Here is a 23,555-nt window from a genome sequence, read left to right as displayed (position 1 = left end):
GCTTGGAGGAGAACTTGCAGATGATAGCGTTCCCATATATCTGCTGCCTTTGTCCTTATAGGTGGAAGTGATCATGGGTTTGGAAGATACTAATTAAGGATCTTTGATGAATTTCTGCAATGTGTCTTGTAAATGGTACACACTGCTGCTACTAAGTTTAAGTGGTGGAGGGAGTGGATTTGATGCCAATCAAGTGGGCTGCTTTGTCCTGGATGGTGTCAAGCTACTTGAGTGTTGGAGCTGCACTCATCCAAGCAAGTAGGGAGTATTTCATCACATTCCAGACTAATGCCTTGAAGATGGTGGGCAGGCTCTGGGGTGTCAGGAGATAAGTTACACACTGCAGTGTTCCTAACCTCTGACATGCTGTTGTAGCCAATGTATTTGTATGGTGAGTAACCTGTTAAACAATAACCGCAAGGATGTTGACAGAGGGGTGGTGAATGTCAAGGGGTGGTGGTTAGATTCTCTTATTGATGATGGTTATTGCTTGGCATTTGTGTGTCATGAATGTTACATTCCACTTGTCAGCCCAAGCTAGATATTGTCCTGATCTTATTACATTTGAACATGTTTCTATATTTGAGAATTTACAAATGGTGCTGCAATTTGTGCAACCATCAGCAAACATCCCCACTTCTGACCTAATGATAGAGGGAAGGTCATTGATGAAGCAGCTGAAGACAGTTGGGCTTAGGCACTACCCTTAGGATCTCCTGCACAGATGGTCTGGTGCTGAGATGAATGGCCTCGAGTAAGTAAAACCATCTTCCTACGTGTCAGATATGACTGCAACCAGTGGAGACTTTGCCCCTCGATCTCCATTAATTCTAGGGCTCCTTGATTCCACACTAAATCGAATGAGGCCTTGATATCAAGGGCTGTACCTCTCACCTCACCTCTGGAATTCAGCTCTTTCATCCATTTTTGAGCCAAGGCTGTAATGAGATCAGGTGCTGAGTGGCCCTGGTGAAGCCAAACTGGGCGTCACTGAATAGGTTATTGCCAAGCAGGTGCTGCTTGATGGTACTGTTGATGACACTTTCTATCACTCTACTGATGATTGAGAGTAGACTGATAGGGCGGTAATTGGTTGGGTTGGATTTGTCCTGCTTTTTGTGCACAGGACATGCAAGGGCAATTTTCCACACTGTCGGGTAGATGTTATTCTTGTAGCTGTACTGAAACAGCTTGACTAACTGTGCAGCAAGGTCTGGAGCAAAAGTCTTCAATACTATTTTTGGAATGTTGTTAGTATCCATGCCTCCAGCCATTTCTTGATATCACGTGGAGTGAATTGAATTGTCTGAAGGCTGGTATCTTATGCTGGGGTTTGTTGGAGGAGGCTGAGATGGATCATCCACTGCGCAATTCTGGCTGAAGACTTTGGCCTTATCTTTTGCACTGGTGTTCTGGGTGCTTCCATCATTGGGGTTGGGGATATTTGTGGAGCTGCCTCTTCTAGTGAGTTGTTTAATTGTCCACCATCATTCAAGACTAGATGTGGCTGGACTGCAGAGCTTAGATCTGAGCCATTGGTTGTGGGATTGCTTAACTCTGTCTATAGCTTGATGCTTATGCTGTTTGGCACGCAAGCATTCCTGTTTGGTAGCTTAATCAGATTGACAGTGAATATTTAGGAATGCCTGATGCTGTTCCTAGCATACCTTCTTGCAATCTCCATTGAACCAGGGTTGATCTCTGACTTGGAGGTATTGGTTGAGTTAGGGATATGTCTGAGATTGTGTTGGAGTACAATTCTGCTGTTGATGGCCTAAAGCACCTCTTGGACGTCCAATCTTGATTTGCTAGATCTGTTCAAAATCTGTCTCATTTAGCATAGTGATAGTGCCACATGACACGGAGGGTATTCTCAACGTTAAGACTTCATCTTAACAGGACTGTAAGGGACATTACCATGATTGTAATGCTAAAGAGATAGCAAACCTAGATGCTCATGGGAACTGGTAGAATTTACCTTCAGTTAATTAATAAATCTGGATGAAATTCTTGGATCAGATTATTATAAAATTCCATCTGACTCACTAAAGTCATGGAGATATACAGCATGGAAACAGACCCCTCAGTCCAACTTGTCAATGCCGACCAGATATCCTAACTTAATCTAGTCCCATTTGTCAGCACTTCGTCCATATCCCTCTAAACCCTTCCTATGTTGTGGTTCTGTTCGCCGAGCTAGAAGTTTTTGTTGCAAACGTTTCGTACCCTGGCTAGGCAACATCATCAGTTCTTGGGAGCCTCCTGCGAAGCGCTCCTGCACAAAACACTATATAGGACAAACAGGAAGACAGCTAACAATCCGCATACATGAACATCAACTAGCCAGGAAACGACACGACCAGCTATCCTTAGTAGCCACACACGCAGACAACAAGCAACATGAATTCGACTGGGACAACACTACTATCATAGGGCAAGCCAGACAGAGAACAGCCAGGGAATTCCTAGAGGCATGGCATTCATCCACAAACTCCATCAACAAACACATCGACCTGGACCCAATATACCAACCACTACAGCGGACAGCTGAAACTGACAACCAGAAGCGGCAGGGACAGACCACTATAAACACTGGAGGAAACATCAAAGAAGCGCTTCGCAGGAGGCTCCCAAGCACTGATGATGTCGCCTAGCCAGGGGACGAAACGTTTGCAACAAAAACTTCTAGCTCAGCGAACAGAACCACAACAACGAGCACCCGAGCTACAAATCTTCGCACAAACTTTGAACCCTTCCTATTCATATACCTGTCCAGATGTCTTTTAAATGTTGTAATGTACCAACCTCCGCCACTTCTGGCGTCTCATTCCATACACAGACCATCTTCTGCATGAAGATATTGCTCCTTAGGTCCCTTTTAAATCTTTCCCCTCTCACCCTAAACCTATGCCCTCTAGTTCTGGAATTTCCCACCCAATCCATGCCCCTTATAATTTTATAAACCTCTATAAGGTTTCTTCTTCCCCTCCCCCCCCCCCGGAATAAAAATGACTGCCCTTACCTGGTCTGGTTTATACATGGCAACAGATTATGGTTGACTTAACTGGTCTCTGAAACGGCCAGGAAACCAGTAATTATGACAAACCACTATAGATTGCCTTTGTTGCAAAAAGTTCTAATCATTTCTTAATATGAATACTGTGTCCAACAGTATATGTAAACTATTCCCAAACTTTATTCTGTCCCTTGTTATTGCTAATCTCCATCTATCCTGATCCTACTCCCAGATCATGAGTCAGGATCCTTTTTCAGTAATATTCTGTGTCATCCTTTTCCATCAGTCTACCTTTTCGTAATGATGTATATACAGTGATATTTATTTCTCATCCTTAGTGGTCATAAAGCCTTATTTCTGTAGTGGTGATTAGATCAAAACCGTTTATTTGTATTTGTGCTGCTAATTCATCCAACCTTTTACAAGTACTTTATGCTTTCAGATAAAAAGCCTTCAATTTTATTTCTAATACAATTCTTTGCTGTATATTATTCACATGCACTATCCCTATCCTTTTCAATTCCTTGACATGTTTGTTTTGTTTAGATTTAAGGGGAATGGTGGTTGGGAGAGCAAGTGAAAGCATGAATTAAGGTAGAGATTGACTTCACGGAGGAGGAGAAGTCATTTGGTGCAGTCTTTGAGACAAGAAAGTAGTGAAAATCTCTCTGAGAAACTTTTTATGACATTTTCCTGTCATACCTCAATATGCCATTATTACAGGTAGAGGTTGAGAGAGGCTGACAAAAGCAGGATAAATATTGTAATAAATGGAGTTTCCAACAGTCCATGTTTGAAGGGAGGCTAGCTGACCTTCATTCTTAGATAGAGATTGTGGTGGAGCCTAGAATAATAAACCATACAAATAGATCCTTTGCTGTGTTGCTCGAGTCTTGAATGGTGGTGGACAATCGAACTACTCACTAAAAGAGACAGCTCCATGAATATCCCCAACATCAAAGGCACACTAAAAGTATTTTTATTCCATCAATGTTTGTTATCTATTCCTGCACCAATTAAGAGTGTACTAATAGTATTCTTATACAAGTAGAGTATGATAAAACTATTAATACACCACCAGTCTAAACACATTACAGTTATCAAGGGGATTGCAAAGCTATTCTTGTAATAGTTGGGTATTCTATACTAAGTTTTATTGTTATAAATGATAATGCAAATTAAAATAATTGAGTTGCAACCAGCCATTAGGTTAATCAATACTTTTGGCATTATTATCTGATGTCTAAGCTTGCTTTCCTTCATGATTAAACCACATCAATTCTTGATTTGTTTAGTGTTTATGATGTGTTGAACTAGAACAATTTGTGTTCTGAAAGGCGATGGTTTCTTTGAGTTCAGGTGGATTCCGAAAACGAAAACATGATAACATGCAGCCTCGTAACCGAAAGGAGGAAAGGGAAAGCAAAGTAAATCCAGCCTCTCCAGTGTTGTTATCCTTTAAATGTAAGTAATTTACTTGTTTACCAATGTTATTATTATCTTCATCCCATTTTTAGGTCATTGTGCCAGTCTAAGGCATCCTAAAGCTATTCTGAGTATAGCTGTACTGAAGTGACTAACATAATGAGAACATACCCAGGAATAGATTAGAAATAGCAAAAGGAAGCCAAAATAAAAATTAAATTGAAAATTGACTTAGATATGAATTCAGAGATGGAGTGACAAGAAGTATGAAACATAAACTAATTCAATGGTTGAAGAATGAAATCTAAACAAAAATATTACAAATTTATCATAAACCTAACACATCACTGTTTGCTCTTGCGGTTCTGTTGCTCTCTTGAAGATTTCAACCTTTTTTCAGACGTTTGTGCAGGCCCAACCATTCTGTTGCATTGCACCAAATTGGAAGTCTTGATAGTGTCAGAAAACTCTATAATCATAATTCAGCCCAATCGTCTCCTTACCAAATGTCCTAATTTGTACAAAAATTCCTTGATGTCTTGCAGGAGTAGAAATATTAATTTGTGTAATGATTGAGACCAGCTAAATTGAAATGCTGCTTTTATTTTTTGAGTAGAGGAGTAGGGCCTGTTTCATTGAATGTATACGCAACTTGTGTTAATGTGAAATTAAAGCAAAATATGTCTCTCAAAATTTGACATGAAGTGGGAGGTGATCTATATTATGTTGCATTCTTCTGGTTTCTGATAAAACTAAACCAGTGCAGTCACTTTATGGTGTCATAATCTAACACTAACCAGATTAGATTACTTTACAGTGTGGAAACAGGCCCTTCGGCCCAACAAGTCCACACCGACCCGCCGAGGCGTAACCCACCCATACCCCTACATTTACCCCTTACCTAACACTATAGGCAATTTAGCATGGCCAATTCACCTGACCTGCACATCTTTGGACTGTGGGAGGAAACCGGAGCACCCGGAGGAAACCCACGCAGACACGGGGAGAACGTGCAAACTCCACACATCAGTCGCCTGAGGCGGGAATTGAACCCGGGTCTCTGGCGCTGCGAGGCAGCAGTGCTAACCACTGTGCCACCGTGCCGCCCAAAATGCCGCCCGGAGATCTTATGGATACTCCAAAGGAGAAAGTAACACATGATGGGAATGCCAGTGGATTGATTTAGTTTGTGATAATTGAGTTTTTTTTCTGTTGTGGGGCGAGGGCAACCTGCTGCAACTGTGTCATTAGAGATTTTTTATCATCGGTGTTAAAACAAACACTTACAGAGATTAGGAGAAAGTGAGGACAGCAGATGCTGGAGATCAGAGTCGAAGAGTGTGGTGCTGGGAAAGCACAGCCGATCAGGCAGCAAGTGAGAAGCAGGAGAATCAACGTTTCGGGCATAAGCCTTTCATCTAATTAATAATCTCACAGAATATGAGTAATCCTAGCTGTTTCTAGAAGAGAGTTAAATCTGTTACTATGCGATTGGAGTAACTTATTTGGAATATTTCATGGTTAAATACTAGCTTTGGTAGATAACACTCACCTCCAAATCTGAATGTTGGATTCCAATCCCATTCCAAGTGATAATCGTGAAAAATCTAGGTTAATATACCAATGCAGTACTGCTGGTGTGCTGTATTGTCAGAGGTACAATCTTTCAGAGTAAACTTTTAACTGAGACCCCATTTATCTCCTTAGTTGGATGTGAAAGATGCTGTGCAATTTTTTTTTAAAAAGAGCAGGCTAAGTAACCCATAGTGAACTGGCCAATATTTCTCTGTCACTCAGAATCACAAAAATACATTTTCTGGTTATTATCATATGTTTACTGGAACTTGCTGTATGCAAATTGGCCAATGTGTTTTCAACAACAATGATTGTACTGAACTTCAAAAGAATTGTATTTGCTCAAATGGAATGAAGGACCGCGATAGAAATACAAAACATCTTTTATATTCTTTCCTACAGGTCTTTGCCTTTGGTTTAACTGTTGAAGGCTGTATTATTTTTGGAATGTCAAAATATCAGTTTTAAGTAATTGCCGGGTCAATTCCTAGCACCATGGTTGTGAAACTCATGATTAATTTGCTCGAGAACATGCTTTGATTATTTTCAAAATAGTGAATTCTCTGTGACATTACTGAAAATGAGTCAGAGGATCAGCATTTTATCATGTGGGTGTGCTGACAGCAACTTCCCTCCTACTCAAGCAGGGCTAAAGATACTCCACTTAAATAAGTACTGTCTTCCTGCTATGTGCACGGCCTTTCTTCCCTCACTAGAGCCAATATCATTTGTATTTGACACTCATTTTTTTCTTGCCTTCCATTTTTCTGTCCCTCTTTCTTTTTTCTCAATTTTTTGCCTAATTTCTTCAGCTCCTCCATTGTAACTTTTTCTCTCTAGTTCCTTCTTTCTGCTCTTTCTTGCTGGTTGTTGCATTTCTTACATAACTTCAAGGTACTTCATTGTTTACAAAGTACTTTGTATCATCCAGATACCATGAAAGGAGCTGTATATTCTTTTTTGTTTTTGTTACATCTTTATCCATTTGCCCATTTGTGTTTGTCCTCCTTTCTTTATATTGAACTGATGACATCCTTGTCTCTGATTCTGAAGTCTGTGTGTTGAAATGCCACAGGACCTGAATAGGTTGTCTTGATTGCCTTTCATTCTGAGGTGTGTTGTCAGAGGTGCCATTCTTTGGATATGTGAAGATTCCTTTGTACTATTCATAGAAAAATGGAGTTCTGGTATCATGATGAAACTGGTCATCCACACAAAATGTGTAAAATGCATCAATTGTAAATTCCATGTTTTCATTCACTGCTTGGGAGTTCTTTCTGTGTGTAAATAGATTGCTGCATTTGCCCAATAATAGTGATTTGTATTTCACAAGTAGTGAACTGGTTCAGGACTACTTGATTGAAGAAGTGATCAAACACGAAGTATCTACAATATATTACAGTATTTCACCATATTTTCTGATGCACTTTATTTTCTTTTCTCATTTGTTGATTTATGTCGGTATGATCACTTAGCGTGTTTGACCAATTATACCATAGGCATTTTGTCATAATGTATGTTTCTCTAATAGTTTATAGCTATATTTATATACTTCTTTAATTTCTATATTTATATATTTCTCTAATTTTTATATTTGTTTGATCAGCATTTATATTTATGTGTGACCATCAAAGTTTAAAAACATTAGAAGAACTAATTGAAGCTTTGAAGAAACTGAAAGTAGCTGGGTTTTGCCAAATAACTGAGGTGCTAAAGAAGTGGTCAAGATCTGGTCTTAAACTGGAGTGCTGTGTTTAGTGTAAGACTTGGTACAGGAGTAAAAGCTACTGCTAGGAACAGCTGCTTAAAGGATAGTAAAACAGCTTATTGCATTGTAAAGATGTCTGCTCATCAAAGAGTTGGCACTGCATTTTGGTGACAAGCAGTTCAGGTAATTGGCTCTCCTCACAGTGAGTTAATGAGTAAACATGGGCTGATGTTAAGTAAAGTGTTACTTAACACATACTCACCATTTCATAGTTATTGCTGCTGGAGCTGTGAAAAGAACATCTGAAATACAAATTGAGACTTCCAGACACTTTATCAATACTTCACCAAGATTCTGAATTCATCTAAGAAGATTAAGTGCCATGGTGCTGTGTCATGATTTGTTCACAAGGAGACAGGATGGTTTTTCGTCAGCATTTGCTAGATGTCTCCTTTGGTCTGGACAAGGAATTGGAGGAGGACATGAAGCTAGGTTGAGTCTGACAACTGCAACAGGAGGGAAAGGTGGGATTTGATTTCTCTGCAAATGCAATGTGTTCTTCCTTTTCTGGACCTTCAGTGCTGTATTTGATAATCTATGTACCCCCTCCGCCGTCTGTTGCTGAGACATCCTGCAATGTCCTGTAATCCATACTTTCGGTAGAAGTGAATGCAAGGACCCCATTTATACTACTGCATGAAAATACATCTAATCAGTGCTTGAATACTAAACGTGTAGATTTCTGATAAGTCATTGTAGGTCCAATTATATTATAATAATCATCAATTATCCCAAAATCTGTGTATTATATTTGAATTTTCAAACATGTTTTCTTATTAGTGCAGCATTCCTTTAGTGATTGATTTCAACCTTGGGTAAAGTAACTCCCAAAGTAACTCCCACAGATTCTGGCAAACTCATTGATTTTCTCGAGTACTTTCTGCTTTTAGTCAGATTTCCAGCATCCGCAAGATGTTTTAGTGTTGTCCCAAAGTGTCTTGTTTTTAAACTACTATTTTGCAGATGTGGGAAGGTTCTTTTAATTTGTGGTTTGGAGGGAAGAAGCCTTGGTTTCTTACGATTTAAATAACTAGTGCTGTGGAGGTTACCTCTGGTTTCATTCTAAGCCTCTGGGGTCTCTCAGGAAGTGCTTTTCAATATTAGCCAAAATGAATCAAGTTGTAGTTTCTGTTCTGTAATAATGACGTTTCACCCTTCATTGAAAATGATACTTCAACAGATGAATAAAAATCATGAATGTAGACCAACTAATTGTTTCCTCATTTTGTTTTGATCAGCTTTCCAAAAGGAGCTAGATGCTAAGCACGATAAATATGAGAGGCTAGTAAAACTTGGTCGTGATATTACTATTGAAAGCAAACGGATTATTTTTCTTCTGCACAGAGTAACCAGGTGAGAAATAACATCTTCATTTAAATATATTTAACTTTGCAATTCAACATATGAAGAGTACTTTTTATGTATAAAGCAGGTCTTTCAAAATGTTGCTATTATGATTTTGAATGAGTCTTGTTTGATAAGGGCAGAAGTGATATTCCATGTGATACACATTACTGCTGATAGTGTCATCCTGGATCCCTTCTAAAGTCACAAGTATAAATGTTAAGTAAACGGGACGCAATCATTTATAGTTTAAGGTCTATTAGAACTTTGCTATGCAGTTTATACAGGTAGACACCCATTATCTGAAATCCGAAAAGCTCCAAAGTCGGAAGGTTTTTTTGTGAAGTTTTTTTCTCATTAACAAGTTTGTTTGGCAAGCAAACAGTTAACCCAAGTCGACATCCACTCGATGCATGTCATTCAGATGCAACGTGGTTGGGGTGGCGGGGGGAATGTGGCGCGTGGCCAGGCAGTGGTAGGCCTCAATTCTGTCTCAAGGCCTGTTTTACTCAGTGAGTGTGGTCCTCCGGTAAGATTTTTTAAAAATTTCACCATCAAACTGTCACTTATTCTGTAATTCGAAAAATTCTGAATTCTGAAAACCAGCTGGTCCCAAGCATTTTGGATAAAGAATTATGCACCTGTACTATCAGTTTAGTCCTCCAATCTTCGGGTTATTTTATGATCATAACAAAATGCAGGATCTGCATGTGTACATGTGTCATTTATAATATTACTTATAGATCCAACAGTAGGTCAAAGAATGCAGTATTTTATGGGAACAGGAACATTATGGACACGTAAAACATTATGAGTTATTCAGCTGCAGAAGTATTGCTGTGTCCTTTTTTTTAATGCTTTACTGTAATTACTCTGTGTTAGAATAAATGCTCAGTCATGGATCAGGCTGCAGATTAGAATCCTGGCTACATTTGTGGGAAGATGAATTATGAGGATGCTGATAGTATGGCTCAATATATGGATTTTTGGCACTTTGAGCATACGTTGAAGTTAGTAGATCTGGAATGTAGGATACCTAGAAGTGATACCTGGTTTTAGGATTCCTGATGCACTTCTCTGATCAGGGAGAATTGATCATGAATGCAATTTGAGGGTGCATCTTAAAATCTGTAGTTGATCTTGGCCTCAGCATGACAAAAGCAGCATTGAATGGGGAGTTAAGTTCTTGTACTGTATACAAGTTAATAGCCTAGAAGGATGGGAGTTTGATTGCCCTTGTCTGTTAGGTTTCCTGACAAAAATCCTCTTTATCTCATCTGATGCCCCTCCTTATGGAATCAGGCATTCTCCACCACTTTCTCGATACATTCCTGCTTTAAAGTATGTCATATACTATCGGTGAGTTTGATGATTCATATGAACTTTAATAACAAACTTCCAGTTCATACTTGGTTTTAATTTTTTGAAACCCTAGCAGTTGACTGTTGAATCTCAACAATGGCTAAGAGATTTTTAAACTGAATTTACAACTTTTAGATTGAGAACAGGAAATAAATTCTTTATTTACTTTGTTTTCTTGATGTTACTAAAGAAACTGCAGTAATGACAACTGCAGTAATCTCATATGTGATCCAAGTGAAGATTTTAGGGCATAGTATTTGCTTATGTTAATGACTGAAATATCCATTTTGGTTCATAAGAAATTCAAATGTCATTTGGACCTGTTTTACAGACTTATTGTGGACTGAATGAATACGAATTTGCAGTACATCAGTCCCATGAACTGGGCTGCTTCTAATATCGGGGCTTTCTTTTTAGAGTGCAGGCCCGTTTGTTCCATATTGAAATGACTATATCATATGCATTTCAAGCTTTGTTCTCAATTTGCTAATTTTCAGGCTCTTTACTAGTTGAAGCAGCAAACCATAAAGGGAGACTTCTGAAGATTACTTTAAGAATTTGGAGTGCAGTGTTCTTGCACTTCCAATAATGCCACTGCTGGTCAATGCTTGCCCTGTTCCTACATTCCAAGAAAAATAAACTCTTAACTATTGGAGTTGATTGTAGAATCACATAGCAGCGAGGAGCGCCATTCAAATTGTTGTTCTGAATCTTTGAAAGGACTAGCCAACCATTTGCACACTCCAACTCACTCATTGTTTTGAATTGAGAAATGTATTCATTACTGAGTGAAAGGCTAGGGGAGAAATAAACATCCCCTTTTTTTGACAAATAATAAAAACTGAATTTCCCACAACCCAATAGACTGAAATTAATAAAGGTGAAATATCAGACTGAAATGAATAAAAGCCAAATAGTTTGGAATGGTGAAATATCAGATTTGATTTTGTTTTAAATTCAAGTAGAATTTCCATAGATGAAATGAATGTTTACAAGTGACAGTTAAATATTACATCTAATAATCACTTCTATTCAGTATTGATGACATTGAAGAATTACTGAATGAGTCTGAGGCCAGATTTCGTGATGTTAGATCAAAGATCCAGCAAATTTCCCAGGAATTGATTGGTGAAGACATGTGCCAATTTCACCGAGCATTTTCTCCAGGTAAGAGGTTAATTTAGTTATATTTTTAACTTTTGATTAGCCATTAATAATGCTTAAACCCAGAATATAAACTTAATTTGCATGTTCCAAAATATTCTCTGGAAAACTCGTTATATTAAATGATTTACTGATTGTTTAGTTTATTATCTGAGCTAATTCGTGTACTGGAATATTGAAAACTTTGAATTAACAAATAAACATAATTGCAATATATTATTTTTATTTGGTCAAACATGAAGACAATTAAGTCATTGCATAAATATAAGTTTAATTGATCCATTGAATTTTAATTCTACCATCAAGTTGTTTAGGATAGCTCAAAATTTTTGTAGGTCACAGGATTAATTGTCGCATAACAACAATTGTTGTAAACGAGGTCCCCAGAAATGAGAGAGTTCCTCTAAATTAGCACATGCTAACAATTTACTGTTCAGGCCTAGTAACTCACTTGTATTTCAAGATCAACTTGGTTGTCTTGTATCCCAACATATCAACAAAAATCAGTCAACAGACATCAATTACTCATCTTGCAACCCAACTGCTGCATATCAGCAAAGATAAACTGCAGTGTCAGCTAACTTATATTCTTGACAAATGTTGTCAAAGCATCTGGTGATAACAAAAAAATTAGCATTCTATTATTACTAGCTACATCACATATCCACAAGCCACTTATAGGAAAACAAAACCCTTGAGCAGTTGAGATTATACCAAATTCTATTTGTATGAACAAATATAATAGCTGATGATAAAACAACTTTAAATAATCTGAAGCTTGTTGGTCTTTATGCTGTTAAGAAAAATGTGGCTGAAAGAAGTTTGCCAGCTTGGATTGGACATAATATAGAGTTATAGAGATGTATAGCAAGGAAACAGACCCATCAGTCCAGCTAGTCCATGCCGACCAAATATCCTAACTTAATCTAGTCCTACTTGCCAGCATTTGGCCCGTGTCCCTCTAAACCCTTCTTTTCAAAACTCATCCAGATGCCTTTTAAATATTGTAATTGTCCCAGTCTCCACTTCCTCTGGCACTTATTCCATACACACACCATCCTCTGCATGAAAAATTGCCCCTTAGGTCCCTTTTATATCTTTCCCCTCTCAATCTAAATCTATGCTGTCTAGTTCTGGATTCTCCCAACCCAGGGAAAAGAACTTGTCTATTTATCGTATCCATGCCCCTCATAATTTTATAAACCTCTAAGGTCACCCCTCAACCTCTGATGCTCCAAGCAATACAGCCCCAGCCTATTTAACCTCTCCCTATAGCTCAAACCCTCCAGCCCTGGCAACATCCTTGTAAATCTTCTCTGAACCCTTTAAAGATTCACAACATCCTTATTATAATGGGGAGACCAGATTTGCACACAATATTCCAAAAGTGGCCTGACCAATGTCCTGTACAGCTGCAACATGACCTCCCAACTCCAATACTCAATGCTCTGACCATAAAGATAAGCATACCAAATGCCTTCTTCACTATCCTATCTACCTGCAACTCCATTTTCAAGGGACTATGAACCAAGGGTTCATTGTTCAGCAACACTCCCAAGGGTCTTAGTATTAAGTCCTGCCCTGATTTGCCTTTCCAAAATGAAGCACCTCATTTTTATTTAAATTAATCTGCCACTTCTTGGCCCATTGGCCCATCTGATCAAGACCCTGTTGCACTCTGAGGTACCTTTCTTCGCTGTCCACTACACCTCCAATTTTGGTGTCATGTGCAAACTTACTAACTGAACCTTTATGTTCACATCCAAATAATTTATGTAAATGATGAAAAGCAGTGGACCCAGCACCGATCCTTGTGGCACACTGGTCACAGGCCTCCAGTTTGAAATGTAACCTTCCACCATCCCCCTCTGTCTTCTACCTTGGAGTCAGTTCTGTATTCAAATGGCCAGTTCTCCTTGTTTTCCATGTGATCTAAGCTTGCTAAACAGTCTACCAAGAGGAATCTTGTCATACGCCTTACTGAAGCCCATACAAATCACGTCCACCGCTCTGCTGTCATCAATCCTCTTCATTACTGCTTCAAAAAACTCAATTAAGTTAAAATCACACAACACCAGTTTATAGTCCAACAGGTTTATTTGTTCAAAAAGCACACAGTCTGAAGGCAGTCAGTCCATGTGACATTTTATAAATTCCTATTTTGGAAATAGAACCAGTCTGACTCAAAGTTGGGATACAGACAGACTCTAACCTCATACCTTTAATGCATTGTCTGAGCTGAGATGTCACCCTTTTTTTAATAAAACCTTAAGTTATCCCGGGACTGTGACTTGAAAGAAGTTCTGGGATTTACGTAACATACATAGTCATATAAAAGTCGAATTTTTAAAACTATTTTTAAAGGTTCAATTTATAGGCTTGACTATTCCATGTGCACTAGTTTGCGGGGCTGAAATTCATGCTGCAGTTTGAAATACTGTATTATTAGCAGAAATCAATTTGATTGCTCAACTAATCCCAAGTAAATAAGAAAAACACAATGAATTATGGTAAAGGTAATTACCGGATAAAAGCAAGAGAAACAAGAATGAATTACTGGTAGGAAATTTTATTTCTACATACCGGTACAAAAATTTAACATGTTAAAGATTCATTGAAATCCTGCAAAGTCACACTGTTCAACATTGTCTTGGCCTGGTAATAAAACACACTTAAAATTAAACATTTATTAAATTCTAAATGTGTAAGTGTCTTGAACCTTCCCACCAAATTCTTCCATTTCTCTCCCATTTATTCTCGTATGTAATGAACTTCAGCAACATTAACAAATTTGTCAAAGAATTAAAGATAGATGTAGCTAATATATTTCTCTTTTATTCAGATATAATACCACAATTAAAATGATTAACTTTTTAACGATATTAACTTTTGGATGTATAATGAACAAAATGCGATAAGTACTGGACTGAATGAATAAATGAATCAAAACTTGCTTTAGAAAAGCAAGTGTGCTAAGTAGAGTTATGAATGAATGAATAAATTAAAAGAGACACAATATAATAAACAAAGAGCAATAAGTAGTTACCAGTATGAATGAATGCGATTTTGTTTAAGTGGGTTAAAGGGAACATGCAGTTTCCTTTGTAAGAGGCTTATAATGCGATATAATAGGGTCGACTTTTACATGAGATATATGGGAAATACAAGATATTTTGGCCAAAAATAAGGGATCGAATTTTACATGAGATTGACTTTTACATGAGTATATATGGTATTAATGAAACAAAACCTGCATCCCTATTCTAAGTGATTAAAGTCTTAACATCAATCTGGGTTTGTCAATACATCGCCTCAGTTTAATTACACTTTGATCTTTTACAATAAATTCTGGGTCCTGTGATCCTGCCCCACTAGCTACCTGACGAAGGAGCAGCGCTCTGAAAGCTTGTACTTGCAAATAAATCTGTTAGACTATAACCTGATTTTGTATGATATTTAACTTTGTCCACCCCAGTCCAACACTGGCAACTCCACATATTTCCCACATACAAAGCCACGTCGATTATCCATAATCAGCCCTTGCCTTGCCAAATACATGTAAATCCTGTCCCTCTGGATTCCCTTCAACAACTTGTCCACCATCGATGTCAGGCTCACCGGTCCAGAGTTCCCTGACTTTTCTTTACCATCTTTCTTAAACAGTGGCACCACGTTTGCCAATCTCCAATTTTCCGGCACCTCACCTGTGACTAACGATGATCCAAATATCTCAGCAAGGGGCCCAGCAATCTCATCCCTAGCTTCCCACAGAGTTCTAGGGTACACCTGATTAGGTCCCTGGGATTTATCCACCCTTATGCATTTTGAGACATCCAGCACTTTCCCCTCTGCAATATGGACATTTTTCAAGGTGTCACCATCTATTTCCCCACATTCTATATCTTCCATGGCCTTCTCCACAGTAAACACTGATGCAAAATGCTCATTTAGTATCTTCCCTATCTCCTGTGGTTCCACACATATACTGCCTTGCTGATCTTTGAGGGGAACTATTCTCTCCCGAGTTACCTTTTGTCCTTAATGTATTTATAGAATCCCTTTGGATATTCCTTAACCCTATTTGCGAAAGCTATCTCATGTCCCCTTTTTGCCCGCCTGATTTCCCTCTTAAATATGCTCTGACTGTCTTAACAACTTATAAGGATTCACCTTATCTCTGCTGTCTACCTGACATATGCTTCTTTCTTTTTCTTGACCAAAACCTCAATTTCTCTAGTCATTCAACATTCCCTACATTTACCAGCCTTGCCTTTCATACTAACAGGAACACAATGTCTCTGGATTCTCACTATGTCATTTTTGAAGTCTTCCTATTTTCCAGCTGTTCCTTTACCTGCGAACATCTGCCCCCAATTAATTTTTGAAAGTTCTTGTCTAATACTGTCAAAATTGGCCTTTCTCCGATTTAGAACTTCAACTTTTAGAACCGGTCTATCCTTTTCCATCACTGCTTTAAAACTAATAGAATTATGGTTGCTTTTCCCAAAGTGCTTCTGCGCTGACACCTCAGTCACTTGCCCTGCCTTATTTCCCAAGAATAGGTCAAGTTTTAGCACCATCTCTAGTAGATACATCCAGATACATAATCAGAAAATTTTCTTGTACGCACTTAACAAATTCCTCTCCATCTATACCCTTAGCACTGTGGCAGTCTACTCAGGTGGTCTGCAGTACAATCCCAATAAGGTGATCATCCCTTTCTTATTTCTCGATTCCACCCAAATAACATCCCTGGATGTATTCCCAAGAATATCTTCTCCAAGTACAATTGTAAAGTTATCCCTTTTCAAAAATGCCACTCCCCCTTCTCTCTTGCCCATCTTTCTATTCTTCCTGTTGCATTTATATCCTCGAACATTAAGCCGCCAGTCCTGTCCATCTCTGAGCCACGTTTCTGTAATTGCTATGATATCCCAGTCCCATGTTCCTAATTATGCCTGGGGCTAATCTGTCTTCCACTTGCATTGAAATTAGTCATACATTCCATTTACTTAGTTCCACAATTTGCCTGAATAAATTTCTTTGGAGTAATTTGTATACAGAGTGCAGTTTAATTCATCAGTCCTACCTCCTTCTCTGCTTTGGACCTGCCTGCCCTGACTGTTTGTCTTGCTCCTTTTCCCAACTGTACCAGTCTCAGACTGATCTCTTTCCTCACCATCTCCCTGAGTCCCACCCCCTGGCTTATTAAATCCTGCTGAGCAACTCCAGCAAATCTCCCTGCCAGTAAATTAGTCCCCTTCCAATTCAGGTGCAATCCATCCTTCCTGTAAAGGTCACTTCTATCTCAGAAGAGATTCAAATGATCCAAAAATGTGAACCCTTGTCCCCAGCACCAGCTCCTCAGCCACACAATCATCTGCTCTATTCCTACCCTTGCTAGCTTGTACATTCTTGGAGGTTTGAAATCTTGGCAAGGGGACTGTTATCGAACCTGTTCCTACATTTGCCAACAAGATCATGAATAGAGGATGGGTAATTTGGCATTCCTATTCTGCCGCATTTCTAATGTCAGAAAGTAGGCCAAAGGAATTGTTTCATTACTGTTCTTGGCTCAGGATCTGTAAAATTATGGTGGAGAATTTGTCTGATTTGATTTTGAGTTCTAAGTTCTATTTTTATTTCAGTAATTAATTTGTTTAAAATCTGGATGGGCCACCTCTCCCTGCTTGTCATGACCCTATAATGGGAAGTCTGTAGTACAGTTTGGCGGGATTGTGCTTGTCTCAAACTCCAGAATAGAGTTGCACCATTATGTTTTACCTGGACCCTCAATAAACAAGTGTTGAGTTATTGCCCTCTTTAAATTGATGAAACTTAAGTTGAATACAGTTCAATTGCAAGAGTTTTCACATTCCTTTTTCTGGAAAATTAATTTTTCCTTTATCAGTATGCTTCCTTTTATATTTATGATCATTAAAATTCATCTGAAGGTATCCATGAGTGAATTAGGCATACATTCCATTTACTTAGTTCCATAATTTGCCTGAATAAATTTCTTTGGAGTAAGTTGCATATAGATCGCACTTAGAGTGAATGTGTTTCATGTTAATAGATAGATGCTTTGCGGTTGCTTCACTGCTGATTGAATTATGATTTGATGTCCATTTTGAATAAAACAATTTAGATAATACACCCTTGATTGCATTATCAAATTTACGCTTCATTTATGAAAATTTGTATAGGTAGTGATGCTTTGCATGATGTAAAAAACTTAAAGAAATGGTGGAACTTCCAAGTTTTGTATAATTGATGAATCCTGATTTTAAAGTGCATTCTGACATATTGATTGATAGTAACTTTTGCGTCAGATCACATCTTATGTTATTTTCAAACCCAGACACTCTTGTTATGGTGAATTCTGCAGATCAAACATCTAACTCAGACATACGTTGAGATGCATTGAGACAATAAGTGCAATGATCACACTCTAGCAACAGAACACTGAGGTTTTTTGAGTTGTTTAGCAGTTAAATCCTTTTTTTATAGAAGTAAAAGACTAAAATACTTTCATTTATACAGTACTTTTCAAAATATCAGGTTGTTCAGAGTTAGTTAATTACTTTTGATGTGTAATAATAGCAAGAATATAGGAAATGTGGCAGCAATTTGTGCACAGCCAGCACCCATAAATAGCAATAATCCTATCTATTTCAGTAATATTTAAACATAACTATTGTCCAGAACACCAATTTGAATTGTCCTGCTTTTCTTTGAATGTCGTCATGGACTCTTCTAAATCCACATGGGAGGTCAGACAAGATCTTAATTTAATGTTGTATTTTAAATATTGCACGTATGACAGTAATACCTTCCTGAGGACTGCACTGGCATGCCAAAATAAATTTTGTGCTGAAGTCCATGAAATGAGGCTCTTATCTACTAACTTCTGGCTTCATCAAGAAAGCTACTATTACGCCAATGGACTGCTACAGATTTCTAACACATTTAACAATTTGCAAATGCATTTTTTAAGTATATAAAATAATGAGAACCCTAGGTAGGGTTGATAGTCAGAGTCTTTATTCCAGCGTGGAAATGTCATATACGAGGGAGCTTAGATTTAAAGTGAGAGGGGAGAAGTTTAAAGGAGATGTACAGGGAAAATGTTTTTTACACAAAGTGATGGGTGTCTGGAACAAGCTGCCCAGGGGAGGTGGTAGAAGCAGATATGACAGCAACATTAAAGAGGCATTTATACAGACACATGTACAAGGATTAGAGGGATATGGACGATGTGCAGGTGATGGAATTTATTTAGAATGGCATCGTGGGCCAAATGGTTTGTTCTTGTTCTGTATTGTTCTATGTTCTGTTTTGTTCTGCTTGAAATATGGAGTTATCCTAATTGTAGTTACAATGTTCTGAAATTCTCATGTTGGCCATCCATGTTTATTAATTCTCATTTGCATCTTCTAACATATTGGTCTGCAGGCAATTGATTAAACACGTAATGTGGCAGAAACCTAAAAATTGATCATATGTATTTGACATTAATTATTGTCACTTTCTTTAAAGCACTTTAAAGTCCTCTTTGCTATTATGGGTGCTTGTGCCAAAATTGAAAGAGCTGTCCCTCAGCCTGGTCAACAGCAGCCTGACATAGTCATACTCATGGAATTGCCACTTACAGGCAATGTCTCAGGTACCACCATCACCATTCCTTCGTATAAACTGTTTCACTGGAAAGAGAGATCTACTTGAAGCGGCAACCTTGTGGTATACCGTAATGAGGGAATTACCGTGGGAGTCTTAACTTTTGCTTGCAGACTCCATATCAGTTTCATGGTATCATGTCAAACATGGTCAAGGAAATCTCCTGCTTACTACCACCCTCCACTCCCCCTTGGCTGATGCTGCTTATATATAATTTACCTGCCTCAGGATATTCAACAGATATAATTATCTTGAGTTATTAGTAACAGCAAAAAAGAAATCTATTCCTCCATCCTTTAAAAATGCCTTAATTATTTGTCTCAATGGAACACCTCAACTTTACAAGTTCAAGCATTATAGGGTAAAGTCATGTAGTTTCATTTGCAACACTCTGCCAGTTAAACCAAGTATACTACCTCACAAATCAAGAACATACTGGCATTCAGTCTTCCTCCAGTAATGTGGAATTCACCAGTTGCTATGTTTCTTGGTATCAGAATGTGCTGTTAAGTCTTACCTGACCATTCCAATATCGTCAAGAGAACTGCAGAATTTATACCTACTGGACATCTTTTTACTGTGGGGTTCTGAACTCTGTTGTGAGATTCAAATTATGGACAGAACTTTGCACTAAATGCAATTTTACGAGGAGCAATTGGTAAATGGTCAAGGGTAGGCTCTTCATCAATTAGGAGCCAATCAAATACCTTGCAGCTTGAATTGAGCAACAGGCTTCAGCATAGAGGATCTCTCTTTAAAGATTTCTAGTTTGAGAAAATACACAAAAAATATTTTATGGCAGACAGACAATAGCTTGTATTTAAAGGTGTCCAACATGTTCTACAACAGATACATTCCTCTAAGGCAGAGATGCCCAAAGGGAAAGCTAAATCAATGATTAATGAAAGAAGTTAAAAATTGATTCTTGTGTTGTTAGAGCTGCACTCATCCAAGAAACTGGAGAGTATTCCATTATCTTCCTAACTTTTATTTAATTTATTATTGTTACATGTAACTGAGTACAGTGAAAAGGTTTATTTTGCAAGTAGTATAGGCAGATCATAAAATACAAGGACATACAGGTCATAGGGTAATTAGACAGAGTAAGGTTACAGCTGCATAGAAAGTGCACAAAACCAAGATCAAGATTACAATTGAAATTAGAAAGATCCATTCATCAGTCTAATAACAGCAGGGAAGAAGCTGTTCTTGAACCTATTTGTATGTACGTTCACATTTCTGTATCTTCTGCCTGACTGAAGAGGTTGGAAGAAAGTATTACTGGGGTGGGAGGGATCTTGATGATGTTGGCAGCTTTTCTGCAACAACGGGAAATGTAGATGGAGTCTGTGGATGGAAGGTTGATTTTTGTGATGGTCTGGGCTGTGTACACAACTTTATATAGTTTCTTCTGATCCTGGGCAGAGCAGTTGCTGTACCAAACCCATTGTGCACCCAGATAGAAAGCTTTCTGTGTTGCACCTGTAAAAGTTGGTGAGGGTTCTTATGGACCTACTGAAATTTCTCAGCCTTCTGAGGACGAATCAGCGCTGTTGTGCCTTCTTGTGAGAGACCAGGACAGATTGTTAGTTATTGTCATTCTTAGGAACTTGACTTTCCACCTCACTCCATTGATGTAGGTAGGGGCTTGTCCTCCTCCTTTCTTCCTGAAGTTTTTGATCAGTTCTTTTGTTTTGCTGACATTGAGAAAGGAATTGCTATCATTGCACCACAACAGCAAGCCTGTGCCTCCTTCCTATTTTCTGACTCATTTGTTTGATATCTGGCAACAGTGGTGTCATCAGCGAACATGTAAATTGCATTCGTATGAAATTTGGCCACACATTTGTGAGTGTACAGGCAGTTTAGTAGAGGGCCAAGTATGCAATCTTGCGGGGTGCTGGTGTTGAGGATTATTATGAAGGAGGTGCTGTTGTTTATGGTGTTGTCTTGTAGGTTGTGGGCCAGCACTGGGGAGACAGGAGTTGGGTTACACACTGTAGGCTTCTAGTCTGTTCTTGTCGCCACAGTATTTTTATGGCTAGTCCAGTTCATTTCTTTGGACGGTGGTCAGTAGTGCCTCAAGATATTTATAATGGGTGATTTATCATTGTTATTGCTATAGAAAATCAAGAAGCAAAATGGTTGGATTCTGTCTTGTTGAATATAGTCATTGAGTGGTGCTTATGTAACTTGTTACTTAACAGCCCAAGTCTGTGTGTTGTCCCTTGCTGCAGTTGAATCAAATGGAATGATGCAGTTGAACTCTGTTTCCATAATCATTTTTTTTCTTCACCCATAACTTTTTTGTGTGTGTAGTGTGTGTCTGTAGTGGTTTAAGTTAGGGAGTTATAAGTTGCTATTTATATATTTTGTTTGTCTATGACCTGAACTGATTTGTTTATAATAAGTGTTAGTTTCTTGTTAATTGATTTGATTTATTATTGTCATATGTACCTGGGTACAGTGTAGGTACTCAGTCAGTGTTTTTTGTTAACTTGAGATTATCAACAGGAAAACTGGGGATTTTGAGTAATTTGAATAAATCAACTTCTGTGTGATGATCCTGGGAGTAATGGGGCTTGAGTGTCAGCACTCTTTCCCAAGTGAGTTGTGACACTGGTTTATAAATTTTTATCATTTTATATTTGTTCATAGATGTATGTGTCACTGCCTCGGGTAGAATTTGTTTCCAATTTCTAATTGCCCTTGATTGTGTAGATGACCTGCCTTCTTGAACTTCTGCAGTCCTTGTGAATGTAGATACACTCATAGATCTTGTAGGAAGTGAGTTCAATGATTTTGATTCAACTGTGAAGAAACATCAGTACAGTTGCTAGTCAGATTGAAGTGTGGGTAGTAGGAGAATATGCAAGTGGTGATGCTTCCATACAGCTGCTGTCTTTGTCGTTTGAAGTTGTTTGGAAGGTACCTTGTTGAATTAGTGCAGCACATCCTGTGGATGGTAGATACTGTCTCTGTGTGTCATGGTGAAAGGAGTGAATGTTTCAAGTGTTGCATAAGATGTCAGTCAAGCTGGCTGCTTTGACCTGGATGTTATTGTGCTTCCTGAATGTAATTGGAGAATCATTCATCCAGGCAATTCCATCGCATTCCTGCATTATTCCTTGAAGATGGTGGATAGGCTTTAGCAAATCAGGAGTTACGTTACTTGCTACAGAATCCCCAGATTTTGATCTGCTGTTGTAGTCACAGTATTTATGTGACTGGTCCACTTCAATTTCTAGACAGTGGCAACTCCTAAATGTTGATAAATTAACTAAATCCAGAGTAAGCTATTACGCCAAAAGTTAGCTGAATGGATAAAGGGGCATATTCTCAGCTCAGCATAGATGGAGTGGGCATTTAGTAAACATGACTGGTGATAAAACCTTGGGGTTGTTATGTATTGTTACGATTGAGACTGGAGGAGTGTATTGTCACTCCAATTTCACTACTCCGCAGGTCAATGTAAAAAGTACTTCTTTTCAGTTACCGAACCTTATATACCTTACCCATATTATCAAGTAAAAATATATATGTGATGTTTCTTAATAAATGCAGTTATTGGTTTATTATCAAAACAAAACTTAGTTTTGAAGATGCAGTAATTCGTTAACAGACACAGTCAGTAGTGCAGAAGTACAAATGTCCTTTAAATATCCCCAAAACATACACCTCAGGGAAAGAAAAAAAGAAAATTCTTGGCAGAAATTGGATTTCTGAAAAAAAAAACCCATTTTGACCGATGCAGTATTCTTGAAGGCAAAAGGATAAACCATAGAATGATCCAAAATCTGTCGCTCAGATGTTTTGGCACATATGGTCAGGTCACCAAACATGCGGAGTCTCTTAACTTGTTCAGGAAATACAATATTAAAATGTTCAGTCTCTTGGAAAAACAAATTGGTTTCACTCTGAACATAAGAAATGGGAGCAATCACCTGAGCAACTCTTTCTTGGGTTTCTTGACCCCTAACTGAAGACCAGATAAACAAGAGACTCTCCAAGTCTGTGACTGTTCAAACAGCTTCAGTAGAGGTCTAAGCAAGCAAACAGTTACCACCAGCCATGTGATTGATAGGAAGCAGTGTTTTTTTTAAAAATGCTGATGTTCTTGCTGTGGACAACTTCTTTTAAGGACTTGGAGGTGCCGGTGTTGGACTGGGGTGGACAAAGTTAAAAATCACATTACACCAGGTTATAGTCCAACAGGTTCATTCA

General features: G+C 38.3%; 1 protein-coding gene across 2 annotated transcripts in view; it reads left to right on the top strand.

Annotated features, from left to right (window-relative positions):
* The window catches only part of tsnax (translin-associated factor X), a 66,827-nt gene that overhangs the window by 5,896 nt on the left and 37,376 nt on the right, over positions 1 to 23,555 (top strand). Inside the window, exons 2-4 of one of the 2 annotated variants that reach the window (XM_043680115.2) lie at positions 4,376 to 4,480; positions 9,023 to 9,137; positions 11,527 to 11,657. In XM_043680115.2, the coding sequence (XP_043536050.2) occupies positions 4,376 to 4,480; positions 9,023 to 9,137; positions 11,527 to 11,657 (351 nt within the window). Of the gene's footprint in view, positions 1 to 4,356; positions 4,481 to 9,022; positions 9,138 to 11,526; positions 11,658 to 23,555 lie in introns of those variants that run through there. The other variant, XM_043680108.2, reaches the window with a different exon arrangement.

The sequence above is a fragment of the Chiloscyllium plagiosum genome, unplaced genomic scaffold (assembly GCF_037043375.1).
Source record: "Chiloscyllium plagiosum isolate Xiang-an unplaced genomic scaffold, Cpla_swu_hap1 HiC_scaffold_3, whole genome shotgun sequence".
Lineage (NCBI taxonomy): Eukaryota > Metazoa > Chordata > Chondrichthyes > Orectolobiformes > Hemiscylliidae > Chiloscyllium > Chiloscyllium plagiosum.
This window is presented reverse-complemented; position numbering and strand designations above follow the sequence as displayed.